This window comes from Neodiprion pinetum, chromosome 3 (genome assembly GCF_021155775.2).
Source record: "Neodiprion pinetum isolate iyNeoPine1 chromosome 3, iyNeoPine1.2, whole genome shotgun sequence".
Classification (NCBI taxonomy): domain Eukaryota; kingdom Metazoa; phylum Arthropoda; class Insecta; order Hymenoptera; family Diprionidae; genus Neodiprion; species Neodiprion pinetum.
Window position 1 is genome coordinate 32672970 of NC_060234.1, and position 18879 is coordinate 32691848.

The 18879-nt window shown below is 41.0% G+C and overlaps 1 protein-coding gene across 11 annotated transcripts in view; it reads left to right on the forward strand.

The window, feature by feature from the left end:
* Positions 1 to 18879, forward strand: part of CASK (peripheral plasma membrane protein CASK) — a 143905-nt gene that overhangs the window by 110519 nt on the left and 14507 nt on the right. For 10 of the 11 annotated variants that reach the window (XM_046618024.2, XM_069134530.1, XM_069134531.1 and 7 more), the window contains 3 exons: positions 10943 to 11134; positions 11504 to 11668; positions 14230 to 14298. In XM_046618024.2, coding sequence (XP_046473980.1) covers positions 10943 to 11134; positions 11504 to 11668; positions 14230 to 14298 — 426 coding nt within the window. Of the gene's footprint in view, positions 1 to 10942; positions 11135 to 11503; positions 11669 to 14229; positions 14305 to 18879 lie in introns of all 11 variants that reach the window. The other variant, XM_046618025.2, reaches the window with a different exon arrangement.

An 18879-nucleotide genomic window follows, 5' to 3' on the forward strand; every position in this document is an offset into this window, starting at 1 on the left:
AATAAGAACATGAATAATGCTGTACGCGGAAGTTCCTGTGAACAAATAAAGAGCAGCGCGATTGTGTTTTCACCCGCCCACGCCAAGCCGTAATGCCCACTGACAATGAGATGAACGCAAATAGGCGTGAAATATATTTGTGTTTGGTATACAGCGCGAGGTATTCGTCGGGCAAATAAGACCCTCGTTTCTGATCCGCAAGCTTTCGAATCTTGGCGGGAAAGCGAGGGTGGCGACAACGTGGCTACGTCGACGACGCTCGGCGTCGCGGTGGATCGAGAGTCAGTTCGCGGGCAGCCGCCCCATTGCGCGGGTGGTGGTCACGTGCGTGGACGACGTTTGTCATATTTGTGAATATCTGATCCTCTTACTCGATTTTTGCCTTATTTCTCCTTCTCCTTCTTTTTTTTTTTTTTAGCTTGCCCCATATTTCGTATTTCGAATCTCCCCTAGTGAACAGTTATGTGCTAACCGCAGTTGAATCGACGATTTAGACAGTGTCTAGGAAAAGTAAAAGAGTTTTAAAAATATCGACATCATGCAGGTTGAAGATCCGTTCTAGGCACCGTTCGTGCAACCAGAAGTCGCAATGTTGTGTTACGTGAGTTTTCAACTAATCTCCAATATTTAGAAATGAGTTTTCAATTAGAATTGCGGAAATTATTGGTGTAATAATCCGCCACTCTTGACGCATACACGTTCGATAAAACGATTTCACGCAATTAGCGATTTGGTTAACACCGTTATTCCACACTGTGTAGCATTACGGATATTCAATTAATTTCGTATGTCACGCGCGTTCAACCACCTGGCACAAATTTCTATCGTCACTGTTGTAATAGTAGTTGCGATAATCTGGGAAAATCAATTATCCTGTTTACGTTGAGGTATCGTCGAAATTTTCATTCCCATTTACTGATTTTATTATTCGGTTACGAACCAGTGTACTAGATAAAGGAGGCTGCAAGTAGAGGAAGAATCTTTTTAATCTACCGAATTAGTCCGGAATATTGTTTGCCATAACAAGCCTTCTCTCTGTTCATAAATGAATCTTGTGATCAGCGCCATGGTGCGATAGACGTTTTCCCAGTTATTTTCTGGTTTCTAAACTGTATTTTTCATCGGAGTTTTGAGCGCACACCGAGTAAATTTGAGCGACGTAATTCGAAGGCGCCGAAAGCTTTCTCACATTGTATTCGATCTAAGAAGCCATATTCGTTCGGTATATGAAATATTACGCACATAAACAAATGCGGGGATGCTGCTGCGGGTGTTCCATATTTTACGAAAATTACGACTCTTCAAACATGCTCTCATTTCTGACGTGTCGTATCGTGGCTTCATGGCCCAGTACTAGAATCACGTTTTTTACCAAAGCGGCAACGCATTAACTCGGTACGTTACGTAAGAAAGAAGCGTCGGAAAAATTTCTGACAGCTCGCGGATACCTCTTCTAGACTTCGAGTTTGACTTTGAACAAATGAGCCCTTCGCCTTAAGAAGCTTGTAAATGATGTTCACGGCACCACGAGTGCAGGTCTATATCTACGAACCTTGACAACGTAGTAGCTCTATTATCCTAATTAACTCACCACTCATACAAAATATCCCATTAATCGCTGCCGTCGCAATTGAAAAAAAAAATGCAAACTTCGTTCATGCGTCGGGCATCAGCTCTTCCGTTTTGCAGATACCAACTTCGGAGTGTAATCAATTGCCGATCTAGTTCTGAAGCGTTGGTAACCGCCGTTGAGTCCACTAGAAAAGATTAGAAATATCCTGAAATGCGCGGTGAAAGACCGAAATTGTTGGGATTCTTCTGAAAAAGGAAAGATAAAGTTGCAGTTCGCTGGCATTTTCAATAACGGACAGAACGCCGCTGCTCCACAACGAAACCAGTGATTATCTTTCGGAATCCTTAGCCCAACCCTTAACCTGTCCCTGTCGTCCGCACATTCGCGGAAATTCTCAGCCGAGTTCAACTTGGCGAACATTTCGGATATTTCGGATCCCCGCTTTATCCGGGAAGGACGACAATTAATTTGTTCAATTTGGGGTTGGTTAAAGTTTTGTAAAAGCTGTCACGCATTGGTCTGTTCGCCAATCGATGAAGACCACATTGCGAGTAAAGGCTCATCGAGTCAACACGGTTGCAAATCCGCCGAGATTTTATCGCGTCATTTCTTTTTTTTTTCACGTATATATTTCTCGGTGGAATATCTCGTTTCACGTTATCAGTTGCTCTCGTTGGATTCCTCTTGGCTCGATGGCCGGTCTATTTGAACGACAGGGCTGAATCGGAAGGGTCGGTTTCTGAGGAGCTGAGGCAGCTAGATGAAACGGTGTTTACGTTTACTTCGTATAAGCTGCAAACCGAGTGTTCTGGAACTGCGGAAGTTTAATCAATGCGAATTAGTTGGTTGTTTAACGGGGCAGATTACTACTGCTATACCCACTGTATTCCGATCGAACTTCGGTACATTTGTGAAACTATACCAAGTTGGGACGAGTCAACCTAGATTTCCAGCTGTAGCTTCTGCAAAAGCAAACAACGGAACTGGTATTGGATTCATCCATTAAGGAACAGAGTCGAAATTCTTGCCCTGCTGAGCTAGAAGAGAGAAATTTCGTTTCTTATTTTTCCCCGCAATCCACCCACGCGAGTATCCTCTCTCAATTATCGACGATCTATGTTACGCATATTTCTTCCGATTGCCAAGACAGAGGGTGGATTTCAATTAATCTGATGTTCTAGAGCGGAAAACAGGGAGCGTAGGCGGGCAGTGCAGTGGTTTGGCAGTGAAACCGAAACCGTGAATTCCTTTTTATTTCGGGAATAAAACTGAATTATCCCATCGGCATATACCGTGCATAATATGCTCATTGTCGGTGTAATACATTGATAACAATCCCTTTTCCTATCGCATTATCGTGGCATTAGGCTTAATTGAAACCTCCGACGCTTTTCTCGTCTGCAACGACAATTTGATCCAGAGTTCGTTAGGTTTGAGAAAACAACGGCGCCCAAGCTTCCTTGATCACCTAATCAGTTATCCTGCTACATAATCGTTCAAAATTGGATATGGTAAGCCCGGGAGCTGGGGAAGTTGTAGGCGGGTGATTGAACTGCTTGTAAAGTTGCTTCGAACACATCAATTTCACTCAACCTCGTTAGTATTGTACGCGCGCAATCTCCCAAGTCGTCAAGTGCAACAAGTGTAATCCCTTGACGAAAAGAACTTCGGGGTGTCTGCGGTTACCGTCAAATTTCCGGAATGATTGAAATAACACCATTATTAACCCCCCTGGAAATAACCGAGCAATATGTGAGAAATTTAAATGAAGTTTGACACTCCTCGAAATTGTTATATCCGTAGATTTATGAAAATTCCATTGTAATTCGGAATGAATCGCGTTAATGACCTCCCTTTAACTCGCATCCGCAACACATCGCACGTTAGATGGAATATTTCGAAAGTAACTCTTGTATCGCGAACTCTTTGGAACGACGAGGCAGTCATTCTCAACGATCGTTGAATTTACACTCACATCTCACCACCAAGCTATAGTACGTATTACGCATACCTATACGAGTTGTTTGCGCGGGTATGATAATCGTGATACTCCGTGCAAGAGATAAGGTATTCACTTCGGGCGTTGGATAGGTTGAAAGTTATGTATGCAGATTAGACATGGGAGGTTCGCGGGCGCGCCGAACAACGTGAAAACATACTGGAGTAAAAAGAGAAGAAGCAAATGGGTCTAGAGTGGGCGGGGCGGGGCGGAGAAAAAGACGAGTTTCACACGCTTAGGATCGAGCCGAGTCGAGTTGAGTCGCGAAAGCTCCGTGAAAGAAGAAGAAATCTCGGTCGACTTAATGACCAGCAATTATGAAAGCTTTCGGGGTGCTCGCCTGACAGCCAAATATAAAGAGCGACTCATTGTCTGTAAGGGGTGGGTAGGCTTATAGGTGGTTGCGCGCGTCTTGTACAGAAACGGCGTTCGAATATCCAATGCCTTTCGCGCAACCATTGTGACACCTGTGTTTATCTTTGTTCTTCTTCGCCTTCTTTCGTTTTTTCCCATCTCCTTCTCGCCCACCCTTAATCCCTTCCGCCGTGTTTAAACTCCTTCGTGCACTTCTTCATTTTTAATCCAGGGTACAGTGTTAAATGATAAACGCGCAACCTTCTTCGAGCTACATTTTTTTCAAACTCCGTTTTCATACGAGAATCTGCCCTTTTCGGTGCACGTGCCAAGCTTTCGGAAGCACGCCGATTATACGCTGCGAAAATTCCGAGGATCACGGTGAGCGCTACGTTTTGACAGATCCTCGATGTGCGCTAGGTGGTCATCGGATTTATTCAGCACATCGTTCTTGCCGCAAGGGTTTCACACCTGGATCCATAATATTTGCAAAATTTTTGGAGTCGTCGTTTTCATAAGTTCTTCCATGTAGTCTATTTTTTATTTTTTTCACAAAACAAGTCGAAAAATTGATGGTCTGGTTATGTGGTAAAGTGTAAGCTCAGAGTGCGTATCTAAAAAACTCTGGTACGCTATGTGTCTAATAAAATTTAGCCTTGAGGGATGCAGATGAGTATTGATATCAGCAAACAATGTGGATAGATGTGATAGTTTATTCACACCAATTGCTTTATACCTGTTACAATATCGAAGTTATTACAACCGGATAGTTTTGAATTAATTCTAGAACACATGTATCTTTTTTACTACCTTCTAATTCATGAGTACGTCGATAACGACTCCACGCGTTTCTTGTTCGTAAAATTGTTATAAAAGCAACAATGAGACTTGTAAGTAAATAAATCTCCTCCGTTTTTTATAAGAAAATGAATGGTGAAGAGCAAACTTAATTTTATTGAAGTTTAGTTGTAGTATTAGCGTAAGTGATAACGCGATAATATTTATTTATAGCTTAGGAGTGCAGTTTGAAAATCTGCTGCGGTCGTTCATGACCTCGTACATATGTCCTAAGGTTAATATTACGGTTGACCCAACAATGCGATCTAAAATTCGGTCATTATTTTACCATTCACCTGCCACACCAGTAAACTGTAATATAATGCAAGCTCATAACAACTTATTTTTTTTTTCATCTCTCTGGCTTGCCTTAAATACATGAGAAATAAAATTATTTCTAATAAATTGTGAGTAACAGATGCGTTGCATTTTTCCAACAATATTTAGGAGGGGCCTCCAGTTCTGTAGAAATATAATCTACAGACTAAAAGCCTTACAAAAAATATCTTACCGGGTTTTTTCCACAGGAAATTTTATCCTACAGGGTGCGGCCATGCAGGAAAGATTTAACCTGAAATGATAAACATAATCTAGTCTGCATAAATTTTATTTCATAAATTGCGGTTCTACAGAATTTTACTGTACAAACGGACTCTGTAGAAATGCATTCTGTAGGATGAAATTTCTGTAGAAAAAAATGTTGTATATCATTTCAGGTTAAATGTTTTCCGTAGGACTGCACTCTGTAGAATTTTCGTTCTGTAGAATTGCGCTCTATGATCTACGAGATATAATTTCTTTAGCAAAGATCCTGTAGGACAAATGTCTGCAAAACTGGATTTCTCTATGTTTCGCGCGGGATGATTTATATCAGTAATTGTCTGTGACGCAATCATTTTGTCCACTTTGTCCCCATCCGCGTTAGTACGAGTGGTTCCAGAAAATCCGGTTTATTCCTCTTGTCATTTTTGCTCACGACATTTTCAACGCAACGCATTGACCGAATCAGTCAGTCAGTGATTGGAAACTTGAATCAACGGTAATTCAAAAAATGGAGGATCATTATGAATTTCAATCGATATCACTGAAAACCTAAACTGCTGTAAATTGTTTGCACTTCGATAAATTGACATGAATAAAAGCTACTTCAATTTATTTATTTTTTCCTTTTTATTCCTTATTTTATAGGAAGAAATCGCATTTGCACGACTCTTTAATTTATAACTTTACCATTGATACAGTAAAATGAATTACCGTTTCCTGTACTGTGTGATTACATAGGTATAATATTCATTCTAGTATAATGTAGAGTCGAGGAATAATGCAAAGTTTGAATATCTCGGTGAAAAACAAAAAAATATTTTACCGCAGAAAGTGTAATGAGACACTAGAGCTGTTTTCGTATATAAAGCAATATTAGGTGTTACAGAGTAAAGGGTAAGAAAAGGATGATATTACTGTGCAAGTGACAATGAAACGCTTCAGCATCAGGAAGGTACATTCGGGTCCCCAGCTCCGAGATAAGTCGTTCGAAAACGAAATGAAACGAGGATGAGGGTAAACGGCGAAGCTGAAGCCGAAGCTTATTTACGAAACCCGTTAACCGAGTGCGCACTAAATTACTCGTTTTTTTCCCTCGCCTTTTTATTCTGTTTTCTTCTATTACGTTCGCTTTTACCCGGAATGATGGAGGGGTTCGTGCCGCAAAAAAGGCAAGGAATAAAAAATAAAAGTGAATAAAAACTTGATGAATAGCTATACAGGCCAGGGCGCGAGTTACGAGAGATGGTAGAAGGTGCGAGGGCGACGGTTAACAAAGCCAACCGAAGAATAACTCGATCATAATCCAACGCTACCGAGCACTGCAGGCGATAAGAAGCTGAACGAGCTTAATTCGATCTGGTTTTCACTGTAATAACCTGCATATGTGGTTTTGCCCAATTTCCTATAGAAAATTTGCGCTCTGTCCTTCGAATAAATGGTCCCACGTGAGCGTAATTTCTGCATCAAAATTAGAACTGGAAGATTGTACTTTTTGTGATTTTATATTGAAATCAAATAATAGGAAAAAAGAGTGGCAAATTCTGTGTATGCTTTCTCAGACTCTGTGCAGGCTTTAACCATGTTAAAGTAATTTCGGAAAATCTGGAAGGCTTCCGCAGAATCGGCGCGTTGACAAGCGAGAGTTGCCCGTCAATTATCTCAGCTTTAATATTTTACTCTTTCGTCTCGTAAAATCAGAATGAGCCCCGCAAATACGGTGTGTTTCCCCTCAACCTACCTACTGGATTATTTCGTTTCATTAAAGAATTTTACGCGGACAATAATCGTCAACCCAAACGAGCTTGTAACCCGCTTGGTTTTTCTTTAAAAGCTCACCGAAATCACGTACGCGTCTGTATGGATATCGCGTCCATTCGTTACTCCAAGTTTATTGCATTTTTTCACTCCACATCTCCAACTATCAGGCTCAAAACGTTTAAAAATTAAAACGCCCATCCGATTGTCAAAAATGGTAAAATTTTTCACTGTAACAACTAGATGATTAAATTGTTTCGATTATCTTGGTGACACTTTTTCTAAAAGTTATCAGACACCACGGGCTTCAAATTGAGATACTTCGATGCATTGATCTCGTATTTCTATACGCCGGTGTCACAATTATTTTCTACGCTTCGGAAAAACAGGTTTTTTTATCGAAACTGATTGCTATTTTGATCCAACAAATACATATACGTTCGATCGAATCGCTTTCGCACAGCTGTCGTTTACACAAGCGACAAATTTGATCTATACGTTCGAGTTCTTCAACGTAGTTTTCTTTTAATTCACTCGTGCTTTACCCGAACAGTTTTTTTTATTCTTATTTCAATTTTTCCGTCTTACTTTCCTTGCTCATTTATTTTCCAGCTAAGTTTACCGCGAGTCCACGGCACCATTTTGCCAGCTACTCACTAAAAGTTGCACAATCTGCACCTGCCCGCTTGAAGTGTTGATGAAGAATATGAAGACAGAAAACAGCTAAGAAATTTCTCTCGCGGAGAAAGAAACTTTGTTTCACTAGTCAGTCATTATCTTAGTTGCAAAGTAAACTGCCCGCAACTTTTGTTAACCTGAGTCGAGGTAATATTTGTTACCTCTTCAACGGCTTGGAATCAAATTCATTATTAAAGGTCGCACAAATAAATGAAGTAGATAGTAAATGACGTGCGACGTCTCACTGAGCTTTGATCTCGTCAGTATCACTCGGTCAAAGCACGCGGTGATCATTTAATTATTTTTTCTTCTGGTTCGTAATGTGCCAAAACTCAGTGTCAAGTATAGAAATCAAAAAGTTTGGGTTTGTTTCGTTGACACGGATACTAAAAGCAGTGGATTCTAGAATAGTTTCAACCCAGACGTGTTTTTATCAGCACTTTTTCCCCACTATTTCCCCCTACCGTAACAACAAGTAAGGCATGACGAAATATCCGAGGCGGATCACGACAAGGGTCTTATTGATCGTTACGTGAAACCTAGATCCTAGGTAATAGTTCTCGGTAGCACCGATCAAACATGGCTCGCTTAAATTTATCTTGAAGGTAATACAATCTGTGCTATCATCGATACGTCTTCCCTCCTTATAGCATTCGAACATTTCACCAGACCTACGCAAGCGATGCAGGTTACACGCTTAACTGGGATAAATTATTTTTTCATCACTACACCTTTTAACGTTACAAAAAATTTACTTTCAATGTCGATAAAACGTCTAAAAGATGTGCAGGAGACGGTTGTAACGTTTCATCCCGTGTATTTCAATACTGTTGAAGCTGTGATTTTTAGTAGAAAAGCTAATTTTGTTACTGTCGTCAAATTTGATTGGATTTCAATTCTATTCAAGGTTTTACAATTGAAATATTTGATCTACATGTCAAGTGAGACGTTAATGTCGTGCATTATTCTGTAACTTTTGTCTCAATAAATAAGTATATAACAACATTAATTTCATTATTCAGCTAGTATTACAAACTTCCCGGGTATGGCGTCGGTTGAACCATTATTTCCGATTTTTTAAATTTCCCCCAGATGTTTTTTGAAATGCAGAGAATGCCACTATAGCCTTGTATATTAGTAGTCAGATAACTAAGGTTCAATTAAAGCATGTTATCAATTATGCTTAGTTGAAATTGTATTTGTTAACAGTGATTTTCCGGAAAGCGTGTCAACCAACCAGACGCAATACTGACAAAAAAAAAGAAAAAAATAGAATTAGTGTCAGAGAGCTCGGAGCTTTTTCACCCCCACAACGGCAGAACCGTTGGCCTGATTGCTGCAAGCCTGCAGCAACATTACGCAAATGCCTATGTGCGCGGCGGAGAGATTAATTAAGAATAATCGCCGACCGTAATGGAATAACTGAAAATGGAAATCGTTATCGACTGGGTGGTTATAACAGGTGACGAGCTTGGCTTCGCTTCAAATAGGTAAATTGCCTTCAAAGTCTAGAACTCTCTGACATTCCGGAGGCGCGTTACTCATCCAGCTGTGAACCTCTAGGCGCGATGGCTGGTGCATTCGAGGAGTGCCACTTTGCTCTGATATCCTTCAGGTCTTTCCGTTGGCAGCTATCCAACAAATTATCCGGTATCTTCTAGGCAACCCGCTTGCTCTTGCTATTTCTCATCATTATCGAGCCGGATTCGCCGATGGCATACATTCACTTCTGATTAATGCCATTCAAGCGATCGAAGCCTAGAGTGAACGACGCTTTAGGTTGATTATCATAATCAGTAATGCTTCTCGTTTCGCTCGTTCGCTGGAAGGAATTAGATTACGCAATCTAAGAGAAAGAAACTGCTCGCTCGCGGAGGTTGATCGAGGTTAAATAAATGGGGAGTAGTTAATTATTCCGGGAACAATAAAAACTTCTTTCACTTAATTTTGACTCATTTTACTCTAGTGTTGAACAAGTATGGAAAAGCTGAATTTAAATTATATGCGCGATAAAGAGAACAGTGATCGTAGCAGTTCCTGAACAATAAATTTCCTTCGAACGAGTCAAGGGTGCTTTGCGCGCACAGCAAACTCACCGAGCTTCTCGAGAAGCGAATTTTCTCACAATGGCTACTCCCTCGCATTTATCACTGCCTCGCACAACAATACGAATGCATCTCCTTATGCTAATTCTATGTTCTTCGAATGAATGCATCCGAGCGCAGACGTATATGTTACGCCTGCACGAGACGCGCGATCTATTATCTAAATATACTCACATTCAATATCCGGCAAGCTCTAACGATCATCCAGTGAAACAGCTGTTTCTCATGGTTCAAGAAAAATCAATACCAATTCGTAACTACAATGTTCGGAAGTTTCTAGTGCATAGAACCAGGTAGAGCCCAGGCAATATTCCAACCACTGGGGATGTTATAATAACGTACAATTCACGATCGCTCCGACTGAGGTTTGCTTGTTTAAAACTTGGGTTGCCTGCGAAAATTGAATTAATTCAAACTAGCTTCTCGCACAATCATCGCACGTGAATTGATTATACGACAAAAAAATGGTACATGTACCCATGTTACTTCTGAAAAATGTTTAAAAGAAACATTTATAGAAAGAATTTGTCGAACCAGTGCTTGTTTGCATTAACGCAGTTTACTTATAGAATAATGCGTTCAATTCTTTATCTCCAACAGTCGGCTGCAAATAATTTCACCATGACCCTTAACTTTATGCAAAAGTTTGTTCTTTCTTCGTCAAATATTCTTTGATGGTGAGGCAGGCGAAAGCCTTTTCGTTAAGAGATATCGAAGCTTATTTCAAAGAATTCAATTATTCCGTACAATCACGCGGACGTGCTTCTGAAAACAAAAAGATGATTATTCTTGAATTGCTCTTCTAACTTCTGGAGCATTTGATGCCAATGTTATCATCTCATTCGCCATCGCAGTATTCACCTTAAAAGGGTTCAGAGGAGTTCCGTTTACTAAATGGCGCGTAACGTTATACCAGCTTCATTAAAATTCTCTTCCCATTTCCAGATTTTGAGCCGTTGTCATTGAACTCGTTCCTTCAATTGAATTGACAATTTCAATTGCGAAAGTTCATCACTCTCTAATTACATAAATAAAAAAGTTACTGTGGAACTCAAGTCGATCATTTACTAAAATTTGCCTCAACACTTCGTGTTCCAGGCGCTACTACAAGCACATGATGTGGCAGGACACGACGTCTACGGCGAAGACGCGACGAGAGTTACGCCTCCACCTCTTTTTCCTTACCTGAACGGGGGCGATGATCTCGAAGGGCAAAACGGTGACCTAGACCTTGAAAACGTCACGCGTGTTCGCTTGGTACAGTTCCAGAAGAACACTGACGAGCCAATGGTGAGTTTCTTCTCTTGATAGACACATAGATGCGTATTTATTTGATTGCATATAGGTATATATAATACGTACATGTGTAATATAAGGTAAGTTGGTCGGTAAACCATATCAAAATACAATAATGAAACATTATACCGGCACCACGCAAATAGGCGCAAGTGCAATGAAAAGCATACATACACGTACTATGAAAAACTGCCCAAGGTTCCACGTCTTTGAATATTCTCATTCGTCTGATTGAGTTTCAATACCAAAACAGTAGTCAAGTTACTGAAGTCAAAATTCCTCTTGGAAAACGAATTTTTCGCTCATCTCTCCACAGATTTCGGAAAGTGATCAGTTATGAAAAACATAAATTTTTGCCTGCAGGGAATCACGCTGAAAATGAACGAGGACGGTAAGTGCGTCGTCGCTCGTATAATGCACGGCGGGATGATCCACAGACAAGCAACGCTTCACGTCGGGGACGAGATTAGAGAAATCAACGGAGTCCCAGTCGCCAATCAATCGGTCAACGCGTTACAAAAAATTCTTGTGAGTACCAGCTTAGATCAAGTATAGTATTGAGGTTGCCGAATATACGTGCATGGAAGATACGTTACTCTTATCGTTCAAGCATTGCTTGAATATCGAGGGAGAACCGAGCGTGATTCTCGTAAAGAACGACAGTTGAAGGGAACGTTTATTACGAACACGACTCCCTTTATATGTTCTCCCCAGTATTTAGTGACCCACGGCCATTACCTCGTCGTTGTTGAACATAAACTTTAACGATTTGTACTCTGTATGTCGTTCTATATGCACAACTTGCGCGGGTAGATTGTAAAAAACACAAAATTTTCGCCCTACCCCAGCATGAGCTCGTGGACATCAAGAACCACAAAGTACTTCGGCCCAATATACACATCAAGTTGAAAAATTTATGCTTTCATTGCACACTGTTGCTTTAACAATACAGAAACGGTGCATTCAATCTGATTCATCAAAACCGTTACTTGTACTACATTGAAAAAAGCCATGCGTCCAATAAAAATTTGTGCGAACGAAATATTATTATAATACAATATGACGAAAGCAAGGTCTCTTAAAAAGTTTATGATCGCCAAAAGTCGCCGCATAACTCTACCTTTACTATTATAAACTTCTAATGTTTGGAAGTAGGGTTCAATTCTCTCCGTCCTTGTAGCATGGATTTTTTTCTCAATCAAAGTTATCGGAACTTTTTTTTTTATAAAGAGCACAAATGGAATAACCTGCCGTCCATGAACTCCATGTAGTTTGGATGACGCGCCAATATATAATATCTGTGTGCGCCCTCCAATCCCCTGCTGACTTGCGACACGTGCATCTGATATCCAGGATCTATACATCTGTAGGGCATGTACGATTCCCCCAGTCCTTCGTGGTCCTAGATATTGCATTTCACGGATGATATTCGATACATGGAAGCATCGTTTAACTTCACTCCCTCGCACGAGATTGAACCAGATCAAAGCTTAGAAAAAGTTGAAAGTATATCCTCGAAAGCTATTTTCGGGTATTTCTTGACATCGTTCAGTACTGCTGCAGATGTTTCGCTTTCAAACATTCAAGTACCATTTTGTGGTGTTCGGTTCGTCTGCGCTGGCTACAAATCCTACTAGTCACCAGTACGCACAAAGACAATTTGCTTCCAATATAGCACTGCGGATTTTTTCGACTGAGGAATTACTCTTCCGCTTTTGACGATGAAACCGGCCCTCTTTCGTATTTTCAATTGACGGATACGAATGCCTTTGTACGCGTAGTAAAAGCCTCAGGTCTAATTCCTTTCAGAAAACTCCTCTGCACTGGCCTCGGAGATTTATTTTCTTTGTGAACTATTGCATGCGCTAGCTCACCAAGCATTCAGTTCTTAAGTTGTCTGGCTGTTAAAGCGGTAGTCTGATTCTTCGGTAAACCAAACCAGACACTGACTCGAATAAAGCGGAGTACCTGATATTTGCCTAGAACTCAATTCGCAGTGAAAGAAAGTCGAATACTTGACTCTCACAATTTATTCCCACCCGTATTTGTGGGAATTATTCTTTCACGTCGTCCACGCAAAAGTTTTATACCAGACTCGAATCTGACAAATGAACTCACCACGCTACGGATTGCATTCAAGTCCGATGCAGAGTTACCTGATAATGCATGCAGCCGGCGGCGTGACTCTATTTCATTGTTAGACGATTTTCTATGGGAAGATCGTGCTTATATCTGTTACCCACTCTCGAATATTAAATGCAGCTCGATAATACAGTCGCTGAGTATGCCGCCTCAGCTTCACCGCCAACGATTATCACTTCGCAAGGTCAATCACGTTCTTCCACAGACCAATAATAATCGAATGTTTCTTCTTCGAATTTCCTTTTTTTCGCCAACGCACGAGTCATTTCTTCCGCAAACGTGATAAAGTAATATATCTGACTGGTAAAATGAATGAATCGACGTACCAAAAGAGGATATTTTGACGGGGCATATTTCCAGAACAACGAAACAGTGATGAAATATCAGGGCAATGTTTGTCGAAAAATACAATCAGACGAGCTCTGAATACGCTGCTGCTGTGGACTTGAGTCTTCGACTTTAAATCATGTACGTGGATCAAAGTCTAGTACTTCTTTAATTAATTAATGATTTGTTTGTTAACGAAACACGAAGAGGTCGTGCTTGAATCGTGGAAGAGTTGTAGTTTTCTGAAAGACAAAAATACCCTCGAGTACATAACTGTTTTCACAGAATTAAGGGTGAATCGAAATGCAGTAAACACCAAAAATCGTTGCACCAAGATTCATGCCTATTCATATAATAGAGCATCGCCGACCAGCAGACGCCAGAATGCCGACATAGACACCCAACTTTCCGTCACGAATATTTGCATTCGTTGACTTTAATTATGCGCACTTCGTTCGCTAACTTCTCCGACAAGACTGCACCCGTTGGTCGCTCTTACTCACTCGCCTTGGTATACGCGCACTTACCTGTCACCTAACCTATGGCTTTTGAGAGCCATCCGGTCCCGATTACCCTCCACACGAGGAAAAGTTTCTTGAAAGAATAATTTTCTGTTTCAGCGGGAGGCGAGAGGATCGGTGACCTTCAAGATAGTGCCGTCGTACAGGAGTGCGCCGCCCCCCTGCGAGGTACAAGTAAGCCCCAGCCCAAGCGGCGCTCGTTCCCAAACCACAACCCCCGCATCCTCCTCGGCACCCCCGTCCACCTCCTCGGGCAACGCAGCCGGTACGGCAAGCGTAAGATCCGCATCCACAAACACTCCGAAGTCACCGGTGACCGCGGCCTGCTTGTGCAGCGCCGCTCCTAAGACCCCGAAAACCCCAAAAAGCAAGAAAACAAAAGTCGGTTCCTCCTCGGCGGAAAATACACCGAAACGTCGCCTCAACCCCTTGTCGGCTCTGAGGGCTGCTCGCAAGTCTTAGGCTTACGCGTTTTTGCGGTGCTTAGCTCGCGTTTTTACAGTAGTTTGCGCTCTTCGCGGATAGTTTACCGCTCAACTGACGATTAGTTCGCCAAGATAGGGAAATGCGCATAATACTCTCGCCAAAGATCGCGTACCTGTTCTAAAGTCAGTTCCTTCAAGGTTAGTCCGGCTCATCACACAATCAGTCTGGCTTAGTTTAGCTAAGCTCGACTTGGATTAGGATAACTTTCCCGCTTCGCTTTTCGCGTTTCACGCTCTGTGGCTATTAGCCAAGGTTTCTCTAATGTGCAAACTCCTTGCAATGACTTGGCAGCGGGCTTCTTAATCGCTGTCAGAAATGTACATCACATCGCAGTCTCGAAAGATGAGGAGTAGTCGTGTTCGTTAACTCGATCTCGGCCGACTAAAGCGTCTTTTAAATCGGAAGTGATCCAAGCCGGATTCTTCCCTCTTCTAGTCAATTTTAGGACGGCATGTTATAAACACGAGCAGCTTGTCTAGATTTCAGATCTATAGTATAGTCAATTTAAAGCTTTGAAATAGCTTGTTAAAGTAGATTATATCGAACCGTTAACATTGTTCATAATTCTATCGTAATACCGTATGTATTGAATATTTTCATGAAACTAAATAATTCACAGTTAAATGAATATTACATTATTGTCATCCTAAGCTACGTTAAACGAAATACTCTCAAATAGCAGGAAAAAATAAAAAATGACAAGATTATTCGATGTCAACGATCGTCAGGTTGCGTCTAGTTGAAATGGAACCTCCTCCGCGGAAGGCTCATCGATTCGTTCCGGTTGACGTATTTCCCGCCTTGACGTGACGGCGTTTGGCGACAAAGTTGAAACGGCTCCCACTAATTTTGCTTGTGAAATATTTATGAAGACAACTAACGAATTTAATTAACTCTCTGCAAAGGACCGCCCGGATTCAGGGTCGACTGGGGTAATTTCGGGAAGGGACCAAACTTTTGTTTACCAAACCATCCGGAATCCGCCATTTCCTCCGTTTACGTTTGGTCGTTCCTCGAGTGGCACTCATATGTATGTATATATGGTTATACGTACAGGGTACCCTCCTTATTCACGAACCTTTTGCGAACCCCCTCCCTGGCTCTTTCCGAAAAATAAGCTTCACCTATCTCTTCTCTGTACTCTTTCTTTATTATTTGCTTTACGTTATCTCTCATATTACTTATTGTATTCTTGTTTCTTTCTTATTTCTTCTCTTCTTTTATCCGTATTATACGTACATACATACAAATACTTATTCGAAAGGATCTTTAATATTACTTGCTCATGTAATAGGTACCATACAGTTTCACAACACAACTTTCATACACGTACAGATAGTGTATTGTATACAACACAGATCGGCATCTTGCTTCGGTTAAATGGCATGGCATAAACACGTTATTAGGAGTTAAAAGTTTTAGTATTATACGCACGTATTCCCATTCCTTGATTGTATGTCTGCGTTTTTGTTCGGGGGCTCGATGATCACTCCATACTACACTTACTATATGTACGTAATATATTGTATATATACGTGTTTTATTAGGTACATGTGTGCATACATATTGTGGTATATATATATATATACAGTGTTTATGAAGCGAACGACAAATAATGGACATACATTGTATATAATCTCATAATTTCGCCAATATTGTTCTTACGTTAAAATTTCATGATGCGGGGCATTACTTGGAGGATGCGTGTCGCGCGACTGTGACGGGGTCTAACAATCGCTTCATCGATCAACAAGCAGCCCGATTAATCGAACGTCTTTGCGGAAAAATCTCTGTTCGCAAACGCGGGAATTTCTCGGTAGTTCGCTATGGCTCGGATAAAAGAACCGCTAGGCAAACACGTGTATAATTCACTAAGGAAACATCTATTTTTATGGTTTCATAACTAAAATAAGTACACCTATGGCTCTTTTATGAAGGAATATCTCAGTGCAGCTTCCCACGGACGTTGTTGGGTATCCAGCGGAGTTATAAAGTATCAATGATGGTCCTCAAGTTTTTATCCGGGGTTAACATCTTATGCCCCGATTTATTTGCAATTTTGCTTGTTCCAAGTACAATCTCAATGTCCCGAAAATTTTGATGCTTATCTTAAGTAATTCTAAAGCTTTTTTAACTATCTTCATTGGATTTGACCAACTTGGCGTGGGACACAGATTATTTGACATGTAAGAAGCGTTTGTTACACCCCGCTTTGTTTGCCTGTTATATGACGTCCATTTTATAGTCTATTTTTTCTCCACGATCGTCGGGTTGCCGCCTAAAATGATGAAAATATGCCAACTAAACGGTGAAAAGGTAATTTATTTCTCTTGTTTCCACTAGTAACGAGAGTCGATTGTTATAATTCCTATTTTTCCCTTGAATTGCGTCAACTTCAAGTCAGACTGTAGTTCAATCCCCCCTTCAACCAGTTCGATGTGTTTCTATTCGCAAACCTAGCGCTTTTCAAAATTTGATATCTCCGGTTTCGATAATCTTCAGTTTTTCAAGTGGTGAGCAATAATTTTGAAACGAGCGTAACTTATCATTCTTTCTTTAGAACTGTACTTATATCCATTTTCACATATCTCTTTTTTCTCTTTCATGATTATTGTAGTTCATTTTTACCCTCATTCCTTGCTCTATTTATCCAATGTGATCTGTCGAAGTATTTTTGGGAAACCACAGATTTAACCGAGTCTTGTAACTATACAGGAAACCTATGTAAACCTATGAAACTAAAATCAACGAATTTAAAACTAAATCGTCACGAGCATACAAAAGTAGCCGTAAATGTGGTGGGACAGGACTTGTTTTGAAGACCGCCACGCTTTCTTCACAGCCTGTAATACATAGCTTCAGCTCTTTCATCTGCATAATTTGCAATGTAAAATTCAGTGCTTGATAACCACCGACGTCAAGATCTGAAAATTTTCATGTTACGTAAAGAATAATTACTTCAAGTGCAACTGTGTTACTAAACCTGTAAAATAAACGCAATACTGAAATCAATGTTACCATCTGTATATTCAGTGAAAACCGCAGTGACATATTTATTACTGTTACAAATTTCAACTGCTGTGTAAATCCAACAATGTAAAAGTAAACGTAATTGTGTACCCGTGTGCCGCGCTAGACGTTCTGTTGTAACAACTACATAAACTTGCATTATTTTGTCGAACAAAGGGACAAAAAATATATTGCACCCGTATACGTGTAATTATAATTGAGAAACACTGCAGAGCGTGCTTCACATTCTATCCTCGTTCAGCAGAGACTCGACGTGTTCGGCGAACCAGCTTTGCGGTCTACGGTTACACAATTAAGTTTGACTGAAGTAATCACCTCTATATATACACCTATCTTCCGGTAGCAATAGCATAACGAACATAACAACAATAATACACGCCCCCCTAATTGAAGCACGTCTCGAGTCCAAAACGGATACCATTTGTAACTACGGGATTTCAGTCGGCGAAGTACCCTCGCAATTTTGGTAATATCGACCCCCTGGTGGTGAGTCTTGCGGACATTTGGTAACTCCGTTTTAATCCGGGACGTCTTCGCGTCCGCGCTTTGCAGACCTTCGATCGAAAGCTCGCGTGCACGGGTTTTCCGATAACTCTCTTGTGTATGCGGCGATAAGAAGACGAAGGAGACCAAGAGCTGATTGAATTTACCCAAGAATGAGAGAAGACAAATTGTTTTATTTCGAGTTCTTCCGCTGGTTCATGCTGCGTAGGCGACGCTTACCGACTTTGACAGTCGCCAACGAGTTACTCGACAGCCTCGTGTCGGTACATTCAGAGCACATTGTTCCAAGGCGCACGACGAAGCGTGAAACGAAGGCACACGTGACCTGTTCTTACCCATCCTCGTAGAATAGAACACGCGACGTTGTGCCGCGTATATGTGAACTATGTACGTTCCGTTCTACCTATCCAATGCATTTATCGCCCACCTGTACGCTGCGGTATAACGCGTACGATCCATTCTATAATCTACCCGTCGCCACCTTGCCAGTTGGAGCTTACGACCGTTGCTCGGTCGGGCGGTCCTCCAATTTTTAAAGTACTAACAATAAACTGAGTCGAATACGTTGTATCTTAACAATCGGCAGAAGGTAGGATCGTACCGTCTTGTAATGCAAAAAGATATTGAAAAAGCAGCTTTCTAGCTGGTTCCGTTTGCATTATTAGTGTCCGAACTTGTTACCGAATATTTTTTCTACGATATTAAAAAAATCTGTTTTTACTTTGTGGC